The 21,516-nt window shown below is 39.6% G+C and overlaps 1 protein-coding gene across 4 annotated transcripts in view; it reads right to left on the reverse strand.

The window, feature by feature from the left end:
• CBL (Cbl proto-oncogene) overlaps nucleotides 1–21,516 on the reverse strand; it is a 126,703-nt gene that overhangs the window by 63,850 nt on the left and 41,337 nt on the right. For 3 of the 4 annotated variants that reach the window (XM_037067533.1, XM_037067530.1, XM_037067529.1), the window contains exon 2: nucleotides 21,260–21,507. In XM_037067533.1, the coding sequence (XP_036923428.1) occupies nucleotides 21,260–21,507 (248 nt within the window). Of the gene's footprint in view, nucleotides 1–21,226; nucleotides 21,508–21,516 lie in introns of those variants that run through there. The other variant, XM_037067531.1, reaches the window with a different exon arrangement.

Below are 21,516 nucleotides of genomic sequence, written 5' to 3' on the forward strand. Positions count from 1 at the left end.
GAGAAAAGCCTGGTACTTTGGTTGGTTGTGCGGTTCCAGCCAGCCTTTCCAGGGAAGGAACAAAGGTTGCTTTCCTGAAAGATGGCTAAAAGGAACCTGTAGGCACAATGGAGGCTCAAGGATTTGAGTGAAATGACTGGCACGGGTTGAAGCCAGATGGCGGATGTGTGGCTCTGCTTCTGTGCCCTGAGGGGCAGACTGAGAAGTCAATCTGAAGGTTCCCTGTGTGAGTTCCAGCAAAGTGGACTTGAAGATCATAAGTGATCCAGGCTGCTCTTGGTGTGTTTATGCAAATGAACAGTCAAAATCAAAAGTGGGACCCAAAGTAGTCCCTGTAATAACAGTAAGGGTGATCTTAAGGAGAAAAATTATAGTTCAAGGAAAATCGCTATGCTCAATATTGGATATCAGAATGGCACAGCTAACTGTCTTATTTTCATTTAAGAGTTGAAACCAGGTTTGTGATGTCACCAAAGATGTACAATTTACAGGTGCAAAGGACCTGTCAAATTACCACTGTTAAATGTCATTTCAGTAAGGACCTTGCAATGGAATGTCATCCCAAAAGACAGTCTCACAGGCACAGCAACTGGTTTGGGGATTATTGTGTGAATTAACCTGTGTGTTCTTCTGTTTTCATAGGCCATATGCCTATGACCTGCCTATGCCTATAGATGATTAGTTACAATATAGGCCTCATTTAAGGAGCCCATGTTCGTCATCGCCCCCCCTTGAGACAACGGTTTGATTGAACTAAGTAGTTAGGTTGATAACAGTTGGGGTGGTCTGTGAGCTTCCCTTTAGAACTGGTTTTTCCTTTTCTGTCTTAATAACTTGGACAGAAAGGGCTCAGAAATCTGAAAGGAGAGAAATCTTAATGTATTCCCCTCAGCCCGAGTGAAGTACAGCAGGCCACAAGAGTCTTGGATAGGTGTAGCACGCCTTGTACACCTTCCTTCAGATAAGCCATTCTGTACTGAAGTCCCTGCCTTTGTCATTTAATAGTTATAATTTAATTGTGCTTCCAATTTCTTGCCTAATCTGTCACCTCCAGAATATGACCTGACCAGAAGGCCAACAGTCCAGTAATGCCAGCCTTTGGACACCAAGCCTGCAACTTCCTGGTGACAGCCAACTGACCAGGACCCTGTAAGGTCCTTCCCCATGCAGGAAGGACTCCCTCCATGATGCACCCCTCTCCTCCTCTTTCAGGGTCCCCTGACCCAAGGGTAGGTAGGACAATGTCCATGTCCAGCCTGAAGTAGTTATAAGAAGATGAGACCTTCGTCCATTGTCCTATATATGATTCCAGAAGGAGAAAGGAATCTCAGAACCCCTCCTAATAGTTAATCACAGGAGGAGAAAAACGATGACGAAAGAAATCTCATTAATACTCTGAATCCAGGAAAAGAGGAGGAACCTGTATATTCCTAGGAGAAGAGTGTTGCTACTTTATTAATGAAAGTGGCTTAGTTGAAGAAAACTTACAATGCATAAATGAACTTAAAGACAGACAACGGCCCAGGGCCAGGACGGGAGCATCCTCCTGGTGGCAGGACACTCTTCTCTCCTTCCTAGTCCCTGTCCTAGGACCCCTGATCATCCTCATCCTAATCATTACTGGAGGACCCTGGGCCATCAGAACAGTAGTCAGCCAGTTAGAAGGAGCAATAGTACGGAAGACCACTAGCCGCATTCTCATGCTCCAGCAACAAGAGCAGAGAGTCCCGTTATTGGATCCTGAGACAGACGAAAGCACTGTCTAAGCACCCACAGTGGGGAATGATAGAGAAAAGCCCCTTTTCTGCTAGCCTAAGAACGCCCCGTAGGAGAGTCTAACTTCTGCATTTCGCTTCTGTAACCTGCTTCTGCTGTGCAGCCAAAGAGAGCCACAGCACCTCAGATATCCCCAAATAAGGAAATAGACATAACTTCCGCATTCTGCTTCTGTAACTTGTTTTCCCACGTAGACAGGAAGGTCCTGCAGGCTATATAAACCCCAAGAACCCTTTGTTCAGAGCTCAGAATTTGGAGATCACTCTCCTCTGGGCCCGTGCATGTAATAAAGATTGCGCCCCTGAACTCTCGGTGTCTGGTCGCTTAATTTTCCTGTAAAAACAGAACTGATTGAGTTCGTTCAAAAAATGAAAGATACCCAAAATAAAATAAAGCAAAATATTCAGAAAACCAACACTGACAAGAAGGAAACCAGGATTTAAAGCAACAATTTGGAACAAAAAAAAAGAAATAAACATCCAATTGGATCAGAATAAAGACACAAGAATCCAAAAACAATGAAGAGAGGCTGAAAATTCTCTGGGACAACCAGAAATGTTCCAATATCTGAACTATAGGGGTGCCAAAAGTAGAAGAGCAACATCAAGAAATTGAAAACTGAGACTTCCAGCCAAGATGAAGGCATAGGTAGACAGACACACTGTGCCTCCTATAACAACAAAAAAAAGGACAACAATTTAGAAACAAAAAACAACTAGTACTGACAGAAAATTGAACTGTATGGAAATTGGACAACCAAGAAATTAAAGAAACATTCATCGAGACTGGTATGACGGGTAGAATTGGGTCCCCTGGTGGACAACGGTGGCAGCAAAAAAAAAAGTACCTGAAGGACCCTGGATGTACAAGCAGCGGCAGGTGAATCCAACAAGGCAGCAGATTGTGGAACAGGGCACAATATACAAGGTACATGGAGGACTGACCAGACCCGCATTCTCATGCAGATAAATCAGGCAAAACTAGGAATCAAGATAGACTGCTCAATCCAGGGTCCTAAAGAGGGGAAAAGCCTCAAAACACGAACTGAAGACTTCCAGTAAAGATGGAGGTATAGGTGGAAACACTGTGCCTCCTTGCATAACCAAGTTTAAAGACAACAAAGTTGTAGTAACAAAAACACAGAAAATTGAACTGTACGGAAGTCCGACAACAAGGAACAATTCAGCCAGACCAGTAGGTGGGGTGGCGTCAGAGACTGGCGGAGCAGGGTGGTAAAGAAAAAAGCAGAGGACCGACCCACGCTCATAGGTGGCAGCTGGCGGAACCCAGGCATGGGGTGGCAGTGGGCCGACCCAGTCAGGGTGCAGGGCAGCTGGCTGACCACGGTCATGCATTGCATGCAGATAAACCAGACGAAGGAGCGAGCAGTGAGACAGACCTCTCAGGCTAGGGACCCAGGACAGGGCATTAAAGCCTGAAAGCACCAAGTGGGAAAACTTTCGGGGTTGAGGTGCCAGGAGAAGCTCCAAGGCTCACAGAGAGTTTCTTGCAGAGACTCACAGGGTCCTGGAGGGTGCACAGGTCCACATACCCAAGAGCCGGCAGCAGGGGGGCCAGGTTTGCTTGCAGAAAACAGCAGAGGGGACAAAAATCTGAGAGAGAGCTGAGCAAACGCCATTGCCCCTCTCTGACCCTGCCCCCACATACAGCATCACAACCCAGCAACTGGGTCACCCTGCCCTGGTGAACACATACGCTCTACCCCTCATACATTACAGGTGCGAACAGACCAAAACATGGCTCAAATACAGCTCAAGCCTCATAGCCAATAATTCTAAGTGATCAAGAGATAGCCAACCTATTAGATGCACAGTTCAAAATACTGGTGGATCAGGATGCTCACAGAACTGGTTGAATTTAGTCACAAATTAGAGAAACATATGAAGGCTAAACTAATTGAAATGAAGGGAAATGCACAGGAAACCAAGAGTGATGGAAAGGTAACTGGGGCTCAAATAAAGGGAGTGGACCAGAAGGAAGAAAAAAAAACCAAACAGAAAAGAATGAAGAAACAGGAATTCAAAAAGATGAGGAGAGGCTTAGGAATCTCCAGGACATCTTAAAATGTTCCAAAATCCAAATTATAGGGGTAACAGAAGGGGAAGAGGAACAGCAACAAGTGAAAAACTTATTTGAACAAATAATAAAGGAGAGCTTCCCCAGTCTGGCAAAGGAAATAGACCTCCAGGAAATCCAGGAAGCTCAGAGAGTCCAAAAGAAGGTGGGCCCAAAGAGGAACACACCAAGGCACATCATAATTACATTAGCCAAGATTAAAATGAAGGAGAGAATCCTAGAAGCAGCAAGACATACGGGGGCAGTCACCTACAATGGAGTTCCCATCACACTGTAAGCTGATTTCTCAAAGAGACCTTACAGGCAAGAAGGGGCTGGAAAGAAGTATTCCAAGTCATGAAATCCAAAGACCTACAGCCAAGATTGCTCTATCCAGCAAAGTTTTCATTTAGAATGGAAGGGCAGATAAAGTGCTTCTCAGATAAGGTCAAATTCAAGGAGTTCATCATCACCAAGCCCTTATTATATGAAATGTTAAAGGGACTTACCTAAGAAAAAGAAGATATAAATATGAATGGTGAAAGGATCACATGGAGAATTAGCAACAGGGGAGTGGGAGGAGGTGAAGGGGGGAGAAGGTACAGAGAATAAGTAGCATAGACAGTAGGTAGAAAATAGGGGGCAGGGCTAGAATAGTATTGGAAATGTAGAATCTAAAGAACTTGTGACACATGGACATTAACTAAAAGGGGAATGGTGGGGGAGGGAGTGTGCAGGATGGAGGGGAATGAAGGGGGGAATAGGACAACTGTAATGGTATAATCAGTAAAATATATATATTTTTAAAAAACCATGAACTGAAAACACCTATGGGGGTTGAGGTGCTGGGAGAAACTCCCAGACTCACAGGAGAGTTCACTGGAGAGACCCACAGGGTCCTAGAACATACACAAACCAACCCACACAGAAATCAGCATCATAAGCACCCAATTTGCTTGGGGAAGTGGGGGAAATGACTGAAATCCGGTAGAGAGCAGAGCAAGTGCCATTGTTCTCTCTTGGGACTCCTGACCCACATACAGCATCACAACCCAGGCACTGGGTTGCCCCACCCAGGTGAACATCTAAGGCTCTACCACTCACTATGTAACAGGTATGTCAAGACAAAACAAAATGGCCCAAACAAAAGATCAGATCAAAGCTCCAAAAAAAATACAACTAAGCAATGATGAGATAGCCAACCTAGCAGATGCACAGTTCAAAACACTGGTAATCAGGATGCCCACAGAAGTGGTTGAATTTGGTAGCAAATTAGATGAAAAAATGAAGGCTACATTAAGTGAAATGAAGGAAAATGTACAGAGAACCAACAGTGATGGGAAGGAAACTGGGAATCAAATCAATAAAGGAAACCAAAAGGAAGAAAGAAACATCCAATCAGAAAAGAATGAAGAAACAAGAATTCAAAAAAAAATGAGGAGAGGCTTAGGAACCTCCAGGACATCTTTAAACATTCCATCATCGGCATCATAGGGGTACCAGAAGGAGAAGAGGAAGAGCAACAAGTAGAAAAGATATTTGAAAAAATATGAAGGAGAACTTCCTCAGTTTGACAAAGGAAAGAGACTTCCAGGAATTTCAGGAAGCTCAGAGAATCCCAAAGAAGGTGGACCCAAGGAGGAACACACCAAGGCACATCATAATTACATTACCCAAGATGAAAATGAAGGAGAGAATCCTAGAAGCAGCAAGAGATAAGGACACAGGTACCTACAAAGGAGTCCCCATCAGACTTCCAGCTGATTTCTAAAAAGGAACTTTACAGGCACAAAGAGGCTGGAAACAAGTATTCCAAATCATGAAAGGCAAGGACCTACATCCAAGATTACTCTATCCAACAAAGCTTTCATTTAGAATGGAAGGGCAGATAAAGTGCTTCCCAGATAAGGACTGGGAAGTTCAAGGACTTCATCATGATCAAGCCCTTAGTATATAAAACATTAAAGAGACTTATCTAAGAACAAAGAAGATAAAAAATATAAATAACAAAATGACAACACACTCATAACTATCAACAAATGAAAATAACAGAAATTAAAGCAAAACTAAGCAAACAGCCAGAACAGGAACAGAATCAGAGCAGCGGACATCAGATAGAGGGGAGTTCAGTGGGGAGGAGGAAGGGAGGAACAGGGCGGAAAAGGTACAGGGAAAAACAAGCATAATTAGTAGGCATAAAATAGACAGAGAAAGATAAAAATGGTATAGGAGCCCTCGCTGGGGTAGCTCAGTGGATTGAGTGCGGGCCTGAGAACTGTGGTTCAATTTCCAGTCAGGGCACATGCCTGGGTTGCAGGCCAGTTCCTAGCAGGGGATGCACGAGAGGCAACCATACATTGGTATTTCTCTCCCTCTCTCTTTCCCTTCCCCTCTAAAGATAAATAAATAAATTCTTTTAAAAAATGGTATAGGAAACAGAGGAATCAACTTATATTTACAACCCATGGACATGAACTAAGGGGTAGGGGGTGCTGGAGGGTTGAGGGGGCAGGGTGAAGGGGGCATAAAGTGGGAAAAATTGGGAAAACTGTAATAGCATAATCAATAAAACATACTTAAAAAAATAGCTGGGATTACTGAGAAAGATGGAGGGCTCCTAAAGTCCCAAGCATTCCTCTTAAATGCCAGGCACACAGACTTATGCAGACTCATTTCTCTTTGAGCTCCTGCACTGGGGCAGCAGCTCAAAAGGTGCCAAAGACAGAGACATAGAGGGAGAAACTGAGTTGTCTGGCATCAAAGTAACAGCTGAGGGGCATCTTTCTCCCTGAGAGATGAGGCTATTGTTCCTTTGATGAACCTCTCCCTGCAGGCAAAGACCAGCGCCATATCTGACTCTCCATCAACCTGGTTCACACTGTTTGACCTGCCCCACTCAAGCTATTTCGAGTGCCTTTTCTATACAAATGGCCTGTTTCGAATCATGCAGAAGACTTTACTAAAACCTCTCAAAGGTTCACAAACTCTAAACAAGCAATTGCACTTGGACTTGGTATGCCCCATACCTCTTGCTGAACAGTCCCAAGCTGGGCACTAGCAGCAGCTAGCATCAGTTCACAGCTTAGCCTCTTCCAGACACCTCCAAGCCCAGCACAAGTGGCAACCATTTGCAGAGCACTTTGTAGCTCATATCAAGTGGTCCTGGGCAGGGCATAAGCAGGGGATTAACCTGGCCTTCAAGTCCCAGAATCAACACACCCTGTGGCCAGCTTCAGACCATACCAGAGCACCATGCAACCAGCTCCACAAACAACATGGTCAAAGGGGAGACTTGGCAGGCACCAGAGCCTCATTAAAGTGAATCCTCCTCCATAGAGTTCATCCTATATAATAGTTCCTTCACTATAGCCACAACCAGTCCTGACAACTGATCACCTCCCTCTTTGGGAGTGATCTTCCCAGTTGAGATATCCCTCCTTATTTTTAGCCACCACATGTGGGGGTGAGACCAGCCTGTTCTGCAAATCCACACCTCATCACCAAGCCCGTATTATATGAAATGTCAAAGGGACTTTTCTAAGAAAAAGAAGATAAAAATATGAATGATGAAAGGACAGCAAACTCACAGTTATTAACAACCACACCTAAAACAAAAGCAAACCAAGAGGACAGCTAGATCAGGAGTAGAACCATAGAAATGAAGATCACATGGAAGGTTAGCAACAGGGGAGTTGGAGGAGGAGAAGTGGGGAGAAGGTAGAGAAAATAAGTAGCATAGACGGTAGGTAGAAAATAGAAGGGAGGGCAAGAATAGTAGAGGAAATATAGAATCTAAAGTACTTGAGACACGTGGTCATAAACTAAAGGGGGGAATGGTGGGGGAGGGGTGTGCAGGGTGGAGGGGAATGAAGGTGGGGAATAGAACAACTGTAATGGCATAATCAATAAAATATATTTTAAAGAAATTCTATATGGACTTCCGGCCAAGAGTGAGGCATAGGTGGAAACACTGTGCCTCCTCACACAACTAAGTTTAAAGACAACAAAGTTTTAGTAACGAAAACGCAACCAAAAAACAAAATTGAACTGTACGGAAGTCCAACAACAACGAACCATTCAGCTAGATGGGTAAGAGGGGCGGAGTCAGTGGCTGATGGAGCAGGGTCAGGCAAGAAGGGTCAGGCAGGAAAAAGGGCCAAACGGCCCAGGCTCACAGGTGGCAGATCCTAGGCCTGGGGTGGCAACTGGCAGACCCAATGAGAACGCAGGGCGGCTGGCTGACCATGGTCACACATTCGTAAGCAGATAAACCAGGCAAAGGAGCGAACAGAGAGAGAGACCGTGCAGGTTAGGGCCCCAGTGACAGGAATTAAACTCTGAAAGCACCAATTGGGAAAACTTCCCGGGTCGAAGTGCCAGAAGAAGCTCCCAGGCTCACAGAGTTTGTTGGAGAATCCCATAGGGTCTTGGAGGGTGTACAGGGCCACACATCTGGGAGCCAGCACCAGGAGGGCCCGGTTTGCTTGTGGGAAACAGCAGAGGGGAACGAAATCTGAGAGAGAGCTGAACAAATGCCATTGCCCCTCTCTGACACCGCCCCCACATACAGCATCACTACCCAGCAACTGGGTCACCCTGCCCTGGTGAACACATAATGCTCCGCCCCTCATACATAAAGGTGCAAACAGACCAAAACATTATGGCTCAAGAAGAAGAACAGCTCAAAGCCCCAGAGCCAATTCTTCTAAGCAACAAAGAAATAGCCAACCTATCAGATGCAAAGTTCAAAATACTGGTGATCAGAATGCTCAAAGAACTGATTGATTTTAGTCACAAATTAGAGGAACAAATGAAGGCTAAACTAATTGAAACGAGGGGAAGTGCACAGGAAACCAATAGTGATGGAAAGGAAACTGGGACTCAAATCAAGGGAATGGACTAGAAGATACAAAAAAATGACCAAACAGAAAAGAATGAAGAAATGAGAATTCAAAAAAATGAGGAGAGGCTTAGGAACCTCCAGGACATCTTTAAACGTTCCAACATCTGAATTATAGGGGTACCAGAAGGGGAAAAGGAACAGCCACAATTGGAAAACTTATTTGAACAAATAATAAAGAAGAGCATCCCCAGACTGGCAAAGGAAATAGACTTCCAGGAAATCCAAGAAGCCCAGAGAGTTCCAAAGAAGTTGGACCCAAGAAGGAACACACCAAGGCACATCATAATTACATTAGCCAAGATTAAAATGAAGGACAGAATCCTAAAAGCAGCAAGAGATAAGGGGACAGTCACCTACAACGGAGTTCCCATCACACTGTCAGCTGATTTCTCAAAAGAGACCTTACAGGCAAGAGGGGGCTGGAAAGAAGTATTCCAAGTCATGAAATCCAAAGACCTACAGCCAAGATTGCTCTATCCAGCAAAGCTTTCATTTAGAATGGAAGGGCAGATAAAGTGCTTCTCAGATGAGACCAAATTCAAGGAGTTCATCATCACCAAGCCCTTATTATATGAAATGTTAAAGGGACTTATCTAAGAAAAAGAAGATAAAAAATAGGAACAGTGAAAGGACAGCAAACTCTCAGTTATTAACAACCACACCTAAAACAAAAGCAAAGTAAGAGGACAGCTAGATTGGGAGCAGAACCATAGAAATGGAGATCACATGGAGGGTTAGCAACAGGGGAGTAGGAGGAGAAAGTGGGGAGAAGGTACAGAGAATAAGTAGCACAGAAGGTAGGTAGAAAATAGACATGGGGAAGGGCAAGAATAGTATGGGAAATATAGAATCTAAAGAACTTGTGACATGTGGACACATACCAAAGGGGGGCAATGGTGGGGGAGGGGTGTGCAGGGTGGAGGGGAATGAAGGGGGGGAAATGGGACAACTCTAATGGCATAATCAATAAAATATATTACAAAGAAAAAAAATTCTATATGACAAAATGAGTACACAAAAAGCATTTCTGTTGTAATTATGTCTTCAGAACCAGCACTTGTGCAATGTGTAAATTGTTAGTTGAAGTAGCTTTTTTCCCATTAAACAATTTTTATAAACAATTTTAACTATTTTTTAAATTCTATTTTTGAATCTTCACCTGAGGATATGTTCACTGATTATAGAGAGAAGAAGAAAGAAAGACAGAGACAGATACACTGATGTAAGAGGGAAAGATCAATCACTTTCCTCCTGGGCGTACCTTGACCTGAGATTGAATCCACAACCTAGATATGTGCCCTTGGGCTGGAATCAAATCTGCATAGAAATGATGCTCCAACCAACAGAGCCAGGGCCATTTTAACCATTTCAAGCATACAATTAATTCAGTAGCACTAAGTATATTTACAGTGTTGTATAACTATCACCACTAATCATTTCCAGAATTTTTCATCATCCCTCACAGAATTAGCAGTAACTACCTATTCTCTCTTTACCCAACCCTGCCTCCCCGCTTCCAGTAACTTCTATTGTGCTTTCTGTCTCTGTGAATTAGCCTGATCTACATACCTCATATAAGAGAAATCATATAATAATTTGTCCTGTTTCTGGCTCATTTTACTTAACATAATATTTCTAAGATTCATCACATGATAGCAGGTATCAGAATTTCATTTTTATAGCTGGATAATATTCCATTGTATGCATAGACTACAATTTGTTTATACATTCATCTGTGAAGGGACACTTGAATAGTTTCTACCTTTTGGCTTTGCGTATTGTTAAAGATGCTGCTCTGAACGTGTGTGAACAAGATAGCTGTTCAAGTCTCTGCTTTCAATTCTCTTCAGTAAATACCTAGGAGAATTGTTAGATCATATGGTAATTCTATTTTCAATTTTTTCAGGAACCGCCAAACTGTTTTACACAGTGATTGCACTATTTGACATCATCACCAGCAATGTGCATGGGTTCTAATGGCTCTACATCTTTGGCAACACTCCTAGTTTCCCTTTGTTGATAATAATCATCATTATGGGTGTGAAGTGCTATCTCTTGGTTTTGATTTGTATTGTTCTAACAGCTAATGATATTGAGCATCTTTTCACGTGCTTACTAGCTAATGTCTATTCATAGCTTTTATTTTTCTTGTTTTTGAGTTGCAACACCTCTTTATTCTGGATTTTTATCACTTAGCAGATGTGTGATTTGCAAATATCTCCTCCCTTATTATGGTTGTGTTTTCACTCTCTTGTTAGTGTCCTTTGATGCATAAAGTTTTAACTTTTGATGAAGTCCAAATGTTTTTCTTTTATTGTCCATTATTTGGTGTCATACTCAAGAAATCATCACCCAATATGAGATCATGAAGATTTCCACCTGTTTACTTCTAAGAGTTTTATATATTAGCTCTAAAATTTAGGCCTTTGGTCATTTTAATTTTTATATATGCTGCACTTAACAGTCCAAATTCATTCTTTCGCATGTGCATATACAGTCTTCCTAGCACCATATGTTGAAAAGACTGTCTTTTCCCCTTTGAATGAATTTTGAATCCTTCTCAAAATTAATTAATCATTACATGTGATGGTTGATTTCTGGGCTCTCTATTCTATTTCACTGGTATACATGTCTATCCTTATGCCAGTACCATATCATCTTGATTACTGTGTCTTTATAGTAACGCTTTGAAATCAAGAAATGCGAGTCCTCTGACTTTAGTCTTTTTCAAGATTGTTTTGGCCATTTGAGGTTCCTTGAGATTCTTTATGAATCTTAGGATCAGCTTGCCAATTTCTGCAAAAAAGGACAGCCGGAATACTGACAGGAACTGTGTTGGACCTGTAAATCAATTGGGAGAGCACTGCCATCTTAACAACACTATCTTTCAATCTATGAACATTAGATGTCTTTCCATTTATTTAACTTCTTTTCAGCAACATTTTGTAGTTTTCAGTGCACTGAGTTGGCCAAAAAGTTTGTTTTCGCATAAGATGGCTCTAGTAGCACCTAGTTGTCTTTAACTTCACTGGAAACAATTTTGTTAGATTATATTGTGACAGCTGTCTTATCAGTGTACATTTAAAATAGACATCAAAACTGGTGAATTTTGTGTAGCCATTTTCATATTGAAGATGAAAGAAAATAACCTTTTCAGCATATTATGCTTCATTATTTCAAGAACAGTAATAACACAACTGAAACACACAAAAAAGATTTGTGCAATATAATATGGAGAAAGTGCTGTGACTGAACATGTCAAAACTGCTTTGCAAAGTTTCATGTTGGAGATTTCTTGCTGGACAATGTTTCACAGTCGGGTAGACCAGTTAAAGTTGACAGTGATTAAATTGAGACACTGAGAACATGGGAGATAGCCAACATATTCAAAATATCCAAATCAGTGAAAATGAAAATGTGTCTTATTTTATGGAAAAAACTGAAACTTTTTGGCCAATCCAATCCAAGTGTTTTGCCTCCTTGGTTAAATTTATTCCTAACTATTCCTTCTGATGGTATTATAAATGGAATTGCTTTCTTAATTTCGTTTTTGGATAGTTTGTTACTGGTGTGTAGAATACAATTGATTTTTATATATTGATCTTGCATCCTCCAGCTTTGCAGAACTTTGATTTTTTTTTTGTTCTAGAAGTTTTGTAGGGGATTCCTTAGGATTTTCTATAAACAGGATCATGTCATGTACAAACAGAAATAGTTTTACTTCTTCCTTTTCTTTGTGGATACATTTATTTCTTTCTCCTGCCTAAGTGCTCTGGCTAGAATCTCATATGTTGAATAGAACTCGTGTGAATAGCAGTGGTGAGAGCAGACATTCTTGTCTTGTTCCTGGTATTAGAGGAAAGCTTTCAGTCTTTCACTTTTGAGTGTGATGTTAGTTATGGGATTTTCATATATGACATGGAACACCATTTTTTTAATCCTCACCCAAGGGTAATTTATAAAATTAATTTTAGAGAAAGAAGAAAGGAGGGGACATCAGTGTGAGACAGAAACATCAATCAGTTGCCTCCCATAGGCGCCCTCACCAGGAATTGAACCTGCAACCTAGGTATGTGCCATGACCAGGAATCAAACCCACAACCTTTTGGTGTAGGGGACATCGTTCCAAAATACTGAGCCACCTGTCCAGGGTGGAATACCATTTTTTACTTAAAAGAATAACTAATAGACAAAGTATGATTACTCTGATTTGGTTATTTAGCAGTTTCTCCAAAATGAATACAGTGGCCTGTCATTTTAAAGAAAACAACTGTTAGTTTTTGTTGCCAGTGATAACATTCGAGCTTTTAAACAAAAATTCAAATTTTGGAAAATTACCATCCACCACCATGAGCTTAATGGCTTCCCAATAAAACTTTTCTAATGAGGTAATTTATTAATGTGATTGTATCAGTATGTGTCAACACTTAGAAAACCTACATAATCTATTAAACCAATATTTCCAAGCGACCAATGCCTGATGTTACAAAACCATGCATGAGTAGAAGATTAATTCCAAGTTCAAGACAGACCATGTAAAAAAGCACTAAATGTTCAATGAGCTGGCCTAAAAGATTTGCAAAAATATAAAACTCCTTTAATAAATATTACCATAAACACATTTTCATGTTATAATATAATGGACTTATTACTGTTATTTTAAAATGTTTAAATGTTATTTTAACTATTCAAATATTTTTTTAATTTCTTGGTTTTAATATTTAATATGGTAAATATTCATATATATATATATATATCCCAAATACACAAAAACTCTTCCATGTCCTCAGCAATTTTTAGAATGTAAAGGGTCTTAAAATTAAAAAGTTTGAGGCAACAAACTACATTTATAAGCAAAAAGTCTAGACAACCAAGTAGACATTTACTTTTAAGAAACAAACAATACTTTAGGCACTAATATATAGTGTACCCCTACATGAGATTTTCTAAGAAAATCAAAGACTTTACTATCATGTATTAACAGTTAAACCACAATAACTTATGACTGACGACTGCTCTACAAGCACTGTCACCTTATAGTTGTACGGGATGGTGCTGAGAACCCAGTGTAACTGTTAACCTTTGTTAAACTTCACTTTCTCCAGTTCAACCAAGTTTTCTAGCCTCTCAAGATGAAGGTTTAGCACTGTGTTTGACTAGGTTCACTGAGCTCAACTGAACCGACCAATAAATAAGTTTTTCAGGATTGTTCTTGTCAATCCACACTGTTGTTGCCTTAAAAAAAAAAATCACATTTTTTTCTCCATTTAAAAAAATTGGTTGCCCTGGCCAGGGTAGTTCCATTGGTTGGAGCAGTCCTGTGTGCCCAAAGGTCACAGGCTTGATTCCTGGTCAGGGCATATACTTAGGTTGCAGGTTCAGTCCCTGGTTGGGGCATCTACATCTCTCACATTAATGTTTCCCTCTCTCTTCCCCTCCCCACATTTGTTCCTCTAATTTGTGACTAAAATCAAGCAGTTATGCGAGCATCCTGATCACCAGTATTTTGAACTGTGCATCTGATAGGTTGGCTATTTCTTGGTCACTTAGAATTATTGGATCTGGGGCGTTGAGTTCTTCTTGAGCCATAATGTTTTAGTCTGTTCGCGCCTGTTAGGGGCAGAGCCCTAGGTGTTCACCGGGGTGGGGCGACCCAGTCGCTGGGTTGTGACGCTGTATGTCAGGGCAGGGTCAAAGAGGGGCAATGGCAGTACCCTCTGCTGCTTCCGGCCCCTGGGGCCTGCACGGTCTGCCTCACCGCTCGCTCCTTCGCCTGGTTTATCTGCTCCCGAATGTGTGACCACGGTCAGCCTGCTGCCTTGAGCCCTCACTGGGTCCTCCCATTGGTACCCTACACCTGGGACCTGCCAATGGCTGCCCGCCTGCCTGGGTCAGTCTGGTGGATCCTTCCTGCCCAACCCCGCTCCACTGCTGGCTCCGCCCCTCTTACCAGTCTGGCTGAATGGTTCGTTGTTGTCGGACTTCCATATAGCTCAATTTTGGTTGCATTTTTGTTACTAAAACTTTGTTGTCTTTAAACTTAGTTGTGCTAGGAGGCACAGTGTTTCCACCTACGCCTCCATCTTGGCCAGGAAACTTTTAATCCCCAGCCCTCCTACTTCTATCGTTGCTACTATCACAAACCTAATCCACTTCCCACAAAACAGCCAATACTACCGTTGTTTAAAAAAGTCAGGTCGTGTCTTTCCCCTGTTCAATACCTTTTTGTGGCATCCCACTGCACCATCTACTCACTTGCTTAAACCAAAAACCTATCCAATACATCAGCAAGTCATATTTCCCTAACTTTAAAATGCATCAAGGACTGATTACTTCTTTTTTTTTTCTTACTTCTTTCCATCTCTACTATCACCACAATGATTCAAGCCATCATCATCACTCTCCGGGACTGAAAAGATACAGGAGAATGGTGCTGCCCCTTTCCCAATCATGACAAAGGCATTCCAGATCTATGTAGGAATCTATTCACACCAAACCCAAACTTCTCAACACAAAAAATCTACCCTGCCATGATCTACCAATAGGATTTGGCATAGCTATTGAAATCTATCTTGGGGGTGCTAGGGAAAGACTACAGCAGCACAAACAGTATTCCACAGCAAAATAATTTGAAAACCAATAGAACACTGGTTTTAGAGGTTATGTTTGAAAACCAATGGGAAAAAAAGAGAACGTAAGTTTTTGAGTTTCATAAGGGAAGGAACTATGTTTTTCCAATTCACTGCACCATCACATCTCCTAGAGCAGTCAGTGCCTATGACAAAGACTAAATAATAATTGTTTTTCTTTAAAGAGTGATTAAGCCCTAGCTGGTGTAGCTCAGTTGATTGCGGTTCGATTCCCAGTCAGGGCACATGCCTGGGTTGCAGGTCAGTTCCCGGTTCCCGGTAGGGGACAAATGAGAGGCAACCATACATTGATATTTTTTTTTCTCTCTCTCTCTCCTTCCCTTCCCCTCTAAGATAAATAAATAAAATCTTTAAAAAAAATAAAGAAAGAGTGATTAGATTAGCACATGAGCTTTTAGCTATTTCTGTGCATTTTTAGCTGAATACAACAAAGCCAAATCTCGATCATTTCTTTTTAAACTACCTCTAAAAAGGCAATACTAACAATAGAAAGGTCTGATCTTCTAAAAAAATGCAGTAAGACAGTGATATTTATAAGTTAGCTGCACTGCACAATCCTGTTCAGCTTCTACTATAATATCCTGTGCAGAAGCAAGCAGGTGCAAAAGCTAGAGTTTAAAAAGGCAAGAAAGCAGCTTAGGCTTTTGCTTAATTCATTTTTCATAAAGAAAATTTTTCTAAAAAAGGAGAGTAAATTTATCTTTAGACAAGTTAATTAATCTAATATCCTCTCTAAAATAATGATAGGAAGCAACCATATTCTCTTCTAGAGAATATTTAAGTACTTAGCTCCTCAATATCTATCTAACCTGGGAACAAACTCCCTTGTATATGGCTTTGGGAAACAGGTATGTAACCAAATAACAGATTCTTCAAGAGTTGAGAACTGGCCTACAGCAGACTAATTATATCATTTAGCATTTCTTTCCAAAGTTGACTGTTCCAGGGAAAATTACTTGATCTGTACCAAGGCCAAAGTCAAAACTAGAACTAAGAGTCAGGTAAGAGTAAGGCATTCTGCTATACTGGAAATCCGTAAGATGTAAATGTTGGGTATAGCAGAGGCCAGATTTTCCTGTGACTTAGACATTAATCTACACTGAGAGAATACAGATAGTCTTGGCAGCATTTTCAGCTGTGGTTTCAGTTATTCCCAGAGCTTACGTCTTGCCCTTTTTTCAACTTAAGATATTTATGTTTCTAGAATTTTACACATTCACAAATTTCTCTCTCCCAAGAAGAAAAAACAAAAACAAAACATACAAGTCCTGAGACATCCTTTCACAATAAAAAATAAAAACAAACAAACAAACAAAAAAACACTGAATAAGCAAGAAACAGAAGAAAACTTTCTCAACCTGGTGAAGGATATCTATACAGATTTCACAGCTAACACCACACTCAATGGTGAAAGACTGAAAACTTTCCTCTAATGCCAGGAACAAGACAAGAATATCTGTTTTCACCACTGCTATTCAGCACAAGTTCTATTCAACATATGAGACTAACCAGAACATTTAGGCAGGAGAAGGAAACAAGTGTATCTGCAAAAAAAAGAAAGAAGTAAAACTATTTCTACTTGCACATGACATGATCCTGTTTATAGAAAATCCTAAGGAATCCCCTACAAAACTTCTAGAACAAAAGAAATCAGTTCTGCAAAGCCAGAGGATACAAGGTCAATATATAAAAATCAATTATATTCTACAGACCAACAACAAACTATCCAAAAATGAAATTAAGAAAGCAATTCCATTTATAATACCATCAGAAGGAATAACATAACTAGGAATAAATTTAACCAAGGAGGCAAAACACTTGTACACTGAAAATTACAAAATATTGCTGAAAAGAAGTTAAAGAAGACCTAAATAAATGGAAAGACATCCATGTTCCTAGATTGAAAGACAGTGTTGTTAAGGTAGCAATAATCTCCAAATTCATCTACAGGTCCAACAAGTTCCTATTAAAATTTTAGCTGCCCTTTTATCCTGAAATTGACAAGCTGATCTTAAGATTCATAAAGAATCTCAAGGAACCTCGAATAGCCAAAACAATCTTGAAAAAGAATAAAGTTGGAGGTCTCAATATTTCTTGACTTCAAAGCTTTATTACAAAGACACAGTAATCAAGATGGAATGGTACTGGCATAAGGATAGCCACAGAGACCAATAAGTGGATATCTACACACAAAAGAAGTTAGACCATCACTGTACAATGCATACTGTATTAAAAAAAACAAACTTGAAAATGATCGTGGTTTAATCTTCCTGACCTTGGTTTGGGCAATGTTTCTTAGCTATAAGTAAAAAGCACAAGTAACCAAAGGAAAAATATTGGGCATAATCAAAATTCAAAAATTTTGTGCTTCAAATGATAATATCAAGAAAGTGAATAGAAGACCCACAGAATGGTAGTAAAGTTTTTAAAATCATTTATCTTATAAGAGTCTAGTATCCCATATATGTAAAGCACATTTACAGCTCAACAATAAAAAGACAAATAACCTAATTCAAAAACTGACAAGGATTTGGATAGACATTTCTCCAAAGAAGATATTTAATGGCCAATTAAACACATGAAAAGATGCTCACATTAGGAAAATGAAAATCAAAACCACAATGAGATACCCACTTCATACCTAGCAGGGTGGCTATAATAAAGAAAAAATATACAATAACAGTGTTTGTGAGAAACTAGAACCCCCATACATTCCTGTTAGCTGCTGAGGAAAATAATGTGTGGTTCCTCAAAAAGGTAAATATAAAATTACCATGATTCAGCAATTCCACTCTTCGGTATGTACCTAGGAGAACAGAAAACATACAGCCACACAAAACCTGTACACAAATGTTCGTAGAAGTATTACTCATAATACTAAAAACATACTTATCCAGAATACTCAAATACCCATATTCAAAATGTGGTCTATATACATACAATGAAATATTATTTAGCCATAAAAAGAAATTAGGTACTAATCATGCTATTTCTAACATGGATAAATTTTGAAAGCATGCTAAGTGAAATAAGCCAGATCAAAAAGGCTACTGTTACGTGACTCTACTTATATGTAATTTTTAGAACAGGGAAATCAAAAGAAACAGAAAGCATATATTAGTGACTACCAAGTGCTTGTCAGGGGACAGTAGGGAATGGGGACTGACTGCTAATGAGCACAGGGTTTCTTTTTGGAATGATGAAAATACTCTGGAATTACACAGTGTTGGTGGCTGCACTACTTTGTCCACACACTAAAAGCTAATGCACTGTATACTTTAAAAGGATAAGTTTTATAGTATGTGAACTATATCTCAACTTCAAAAACTGAACAGGAAAAATAACCTGTCAGAGCAACCAAAATACAGATCACAAAGACCACACAGTAAAGCCATATATTTTCCTTTGTTAAAAAAAATCTGATTCTCATCTGAAATTTACTTATTCTCACTTTACATATAATTTGTATGAATCTGGTTGTGTGTATTCAAACCCATTGTGGATTAATATTTATTTCCCCCTTCATATTAGGGGAAATAAAACCAATACAGACAAGCATACTGACAATAAGATTTTAAGAAAGGCAAAAGAATTTACAAGCCTAGTATTGAGACATTTAGTAAGAGCAACTCAGCTTTCAATAGTTCCTGGCAGTGCCAGATACAATAATTTATGTTTATAGTAATGAAAATAATGACAATGATTAAGAATAAAAGCTAAGCCATTGGTCACTTTCAATGTGTTTAGTACTTAGTTCTAAGTACTAAACACTTAGTTATTCATTTAATAATTCCCAACAATCCTACAAGGAAAGTACTATCATTATTTCATTTTAGAGATGAAGAAAATGAGGGATCACATAGCTAAGTGGAAAAGTTAGGATTCAAACACAGACAAGAGGCTTCCAAGTCCATCATCTTAACCAATACACTATACTTCCTCTAAGTGATGAACTATCAGTCATGAAAAAAATGTTAAACAATGTTCAGCATGCTCCAAGATTAGAAGGTCTGTAATTTTTATTTCCTTACAAAAATGCTCTTTAGAAAACACTATTCAAGGCAGCCTGTTATCTATAGGAGAAGGTCTAGAGGTCAAAGAACAACTCTTTACAATCTCACTCCAATCTGTATTTCTGGCTTATCTCTCTCCCCCCATTCTAGCCAAACCAGACTGCTCAGGTTGCCTAAACATATGGAGCCTGCTATTCATGCCACTTTGTTAAAGGCCTTTTCTTCACTATTCTGCCTATAAAAGTCCCACTTTTCAAAATCTAGTTCAAATAACTCTCTCCCTGTGTGACCTTCCTAATGCCACCAAGAAAAACTGTGTTCTCACAGCATTTTGTACAGGTTTCTATTAAAGCATTTATCATATTTCATCATAATTGATTGCTTAACTCTTTTTTCACCTCCTGGGATTTAAACATAACCAAGTTCATTACAGATGGTAAATAAATTTTCAAAGTTCTGCTACCTAATAAAGTAAAATTATTTTTTAAAACTCAATAATACAAATGACTAGTTAGCTAAGGCCCATACAGTCAAAGTTTTAACAAAAGTCAAGAAATTGAAATAGTTAAAAGGAATGAAGTTCATTTTCATATAAACTAAAAGTTACAAAGGTTCTTACACATTAAATTTATTCACCAGAAATCTTTTTAAGAAGAAAAAGACTGCCCTGGCTGGTGAGGCTCAGTGGACTAAGTACAGACCTGTGATCCAAAGGGTTACTGGTTAGATCCCCAGCCAGAGCACATGCCTGGGTTGTGGGTCTGGTCCCCAGCAGGGGGCACATGAGAGGCAACCATGCATTGATGTTTTTCTCCTTCTCTTTCTCCCTCCCTCTCCTCTCTCTAACAATAAATAAATAAAATCTTAAAAAAAAAAGACTGATATCCTGGACCAAACCTGAGTGGTAGTAAAGGTAATATGAATAAAGATCTAAATAAAATGTGAAGTGAGAGACAAGGGTTCCCAGAATCTAAAACCACACAGGGAAAGAAGTGGTGGGCTACAAGGATACCATTTATGAAGTGACTGTTCAAGTAATGCATGCCAATTAATACCCTCAGAAATCAGAGTCGACCTAATTCAAGTCACTCCTCAAGAGTAATTTATTCCCTAAAAAGTTACAGTAGTATTTACTATAGTTTTTACTTACTTTAGATTACTTAATATTTATTTCCAACTGGATAAAACCAAATACAACTCTACCTATATATACAATCAACCTATTTCTCTCCTAGTATGTCACTTAAAACCAAGCTAATAACACAGGATAACCAATAGAGTTGTTAGCATTTTAAAAGTACAAAAGAATATATAGTGATCCCCCAAATATTAATTGAATTAACTGCATTTGGCAGTATCCTATTTGAAAAGTCAGTTTACTTACAAAAGAAATGTCATGTCACTATGCATTATTAAAAAGTTATCTAAACTAATGGCTTATGGTAATTTTTCTTCCTATTATCCTATACTTACAATTTGCCTTGTATGCTACAGCTCTAGCAAAATCTAACCTTATTATTTACTAACCACAGCTCACCACCAACCTCTTTCATTCAAACTCTCACCTATCCACAAATTTTCATGATCTTCAGGGTCTCTAAAGGACCTACCACCTCCAACTCATATTACTGACTCTAAGTCACTGACTTTCCATAGGTAAACAAACCTAATGAAGTTCAATGTCCTCCAAGGCAACCTTTTATATATAGCACATCTTTAAATCAAAAGTCAACTTTGCATTATTGTTGACATAAAATTAAAACCAACTTAACTACTTCTATGTGTTACCCATTCAAGCAGTCACAGACCTGAATAAATATTTGTGTAGTATTCTCCATTACCTAGGCTGAGAATTTTCCTCATACATTCTTTCTTTCCCCTCTTTGAAGAGGCTTATGGTCTGCTTAGTTTTCTTCATCAAATTCTCCATGAACACCCTAAAATACTCATTTTCTCCAAGTGTTTCCATCTTCCCCTCGTATCTTGACAAGATAGTACGAAGATGCTGGTAGGTATCTGGCAGCAGGTCTAAGATATAAGGTGGGCTATTCTTTAGCGCCAGCTTTGGGTTCTGACACAACCGCACAACCTGAAACAA

The sequence above is a fragment of the Sturnira hondurensis genome, unplaced genomic scaffold (genome assembly GCF_014824575.4).
Source record: "Sturnira hondurensis isolate 20B ecotype Veracruz unplaced genomic scaffold, ASM1482457v3 Scaffold0017284, whole genome shotgun sequence".
Classification (NCBI taxonomy): Eukaryota; Metazoa; Chordata; class Mammalia; order Chiroptera; family Phyllostomidae; genus Sturnira; species Sturnira hondurensis.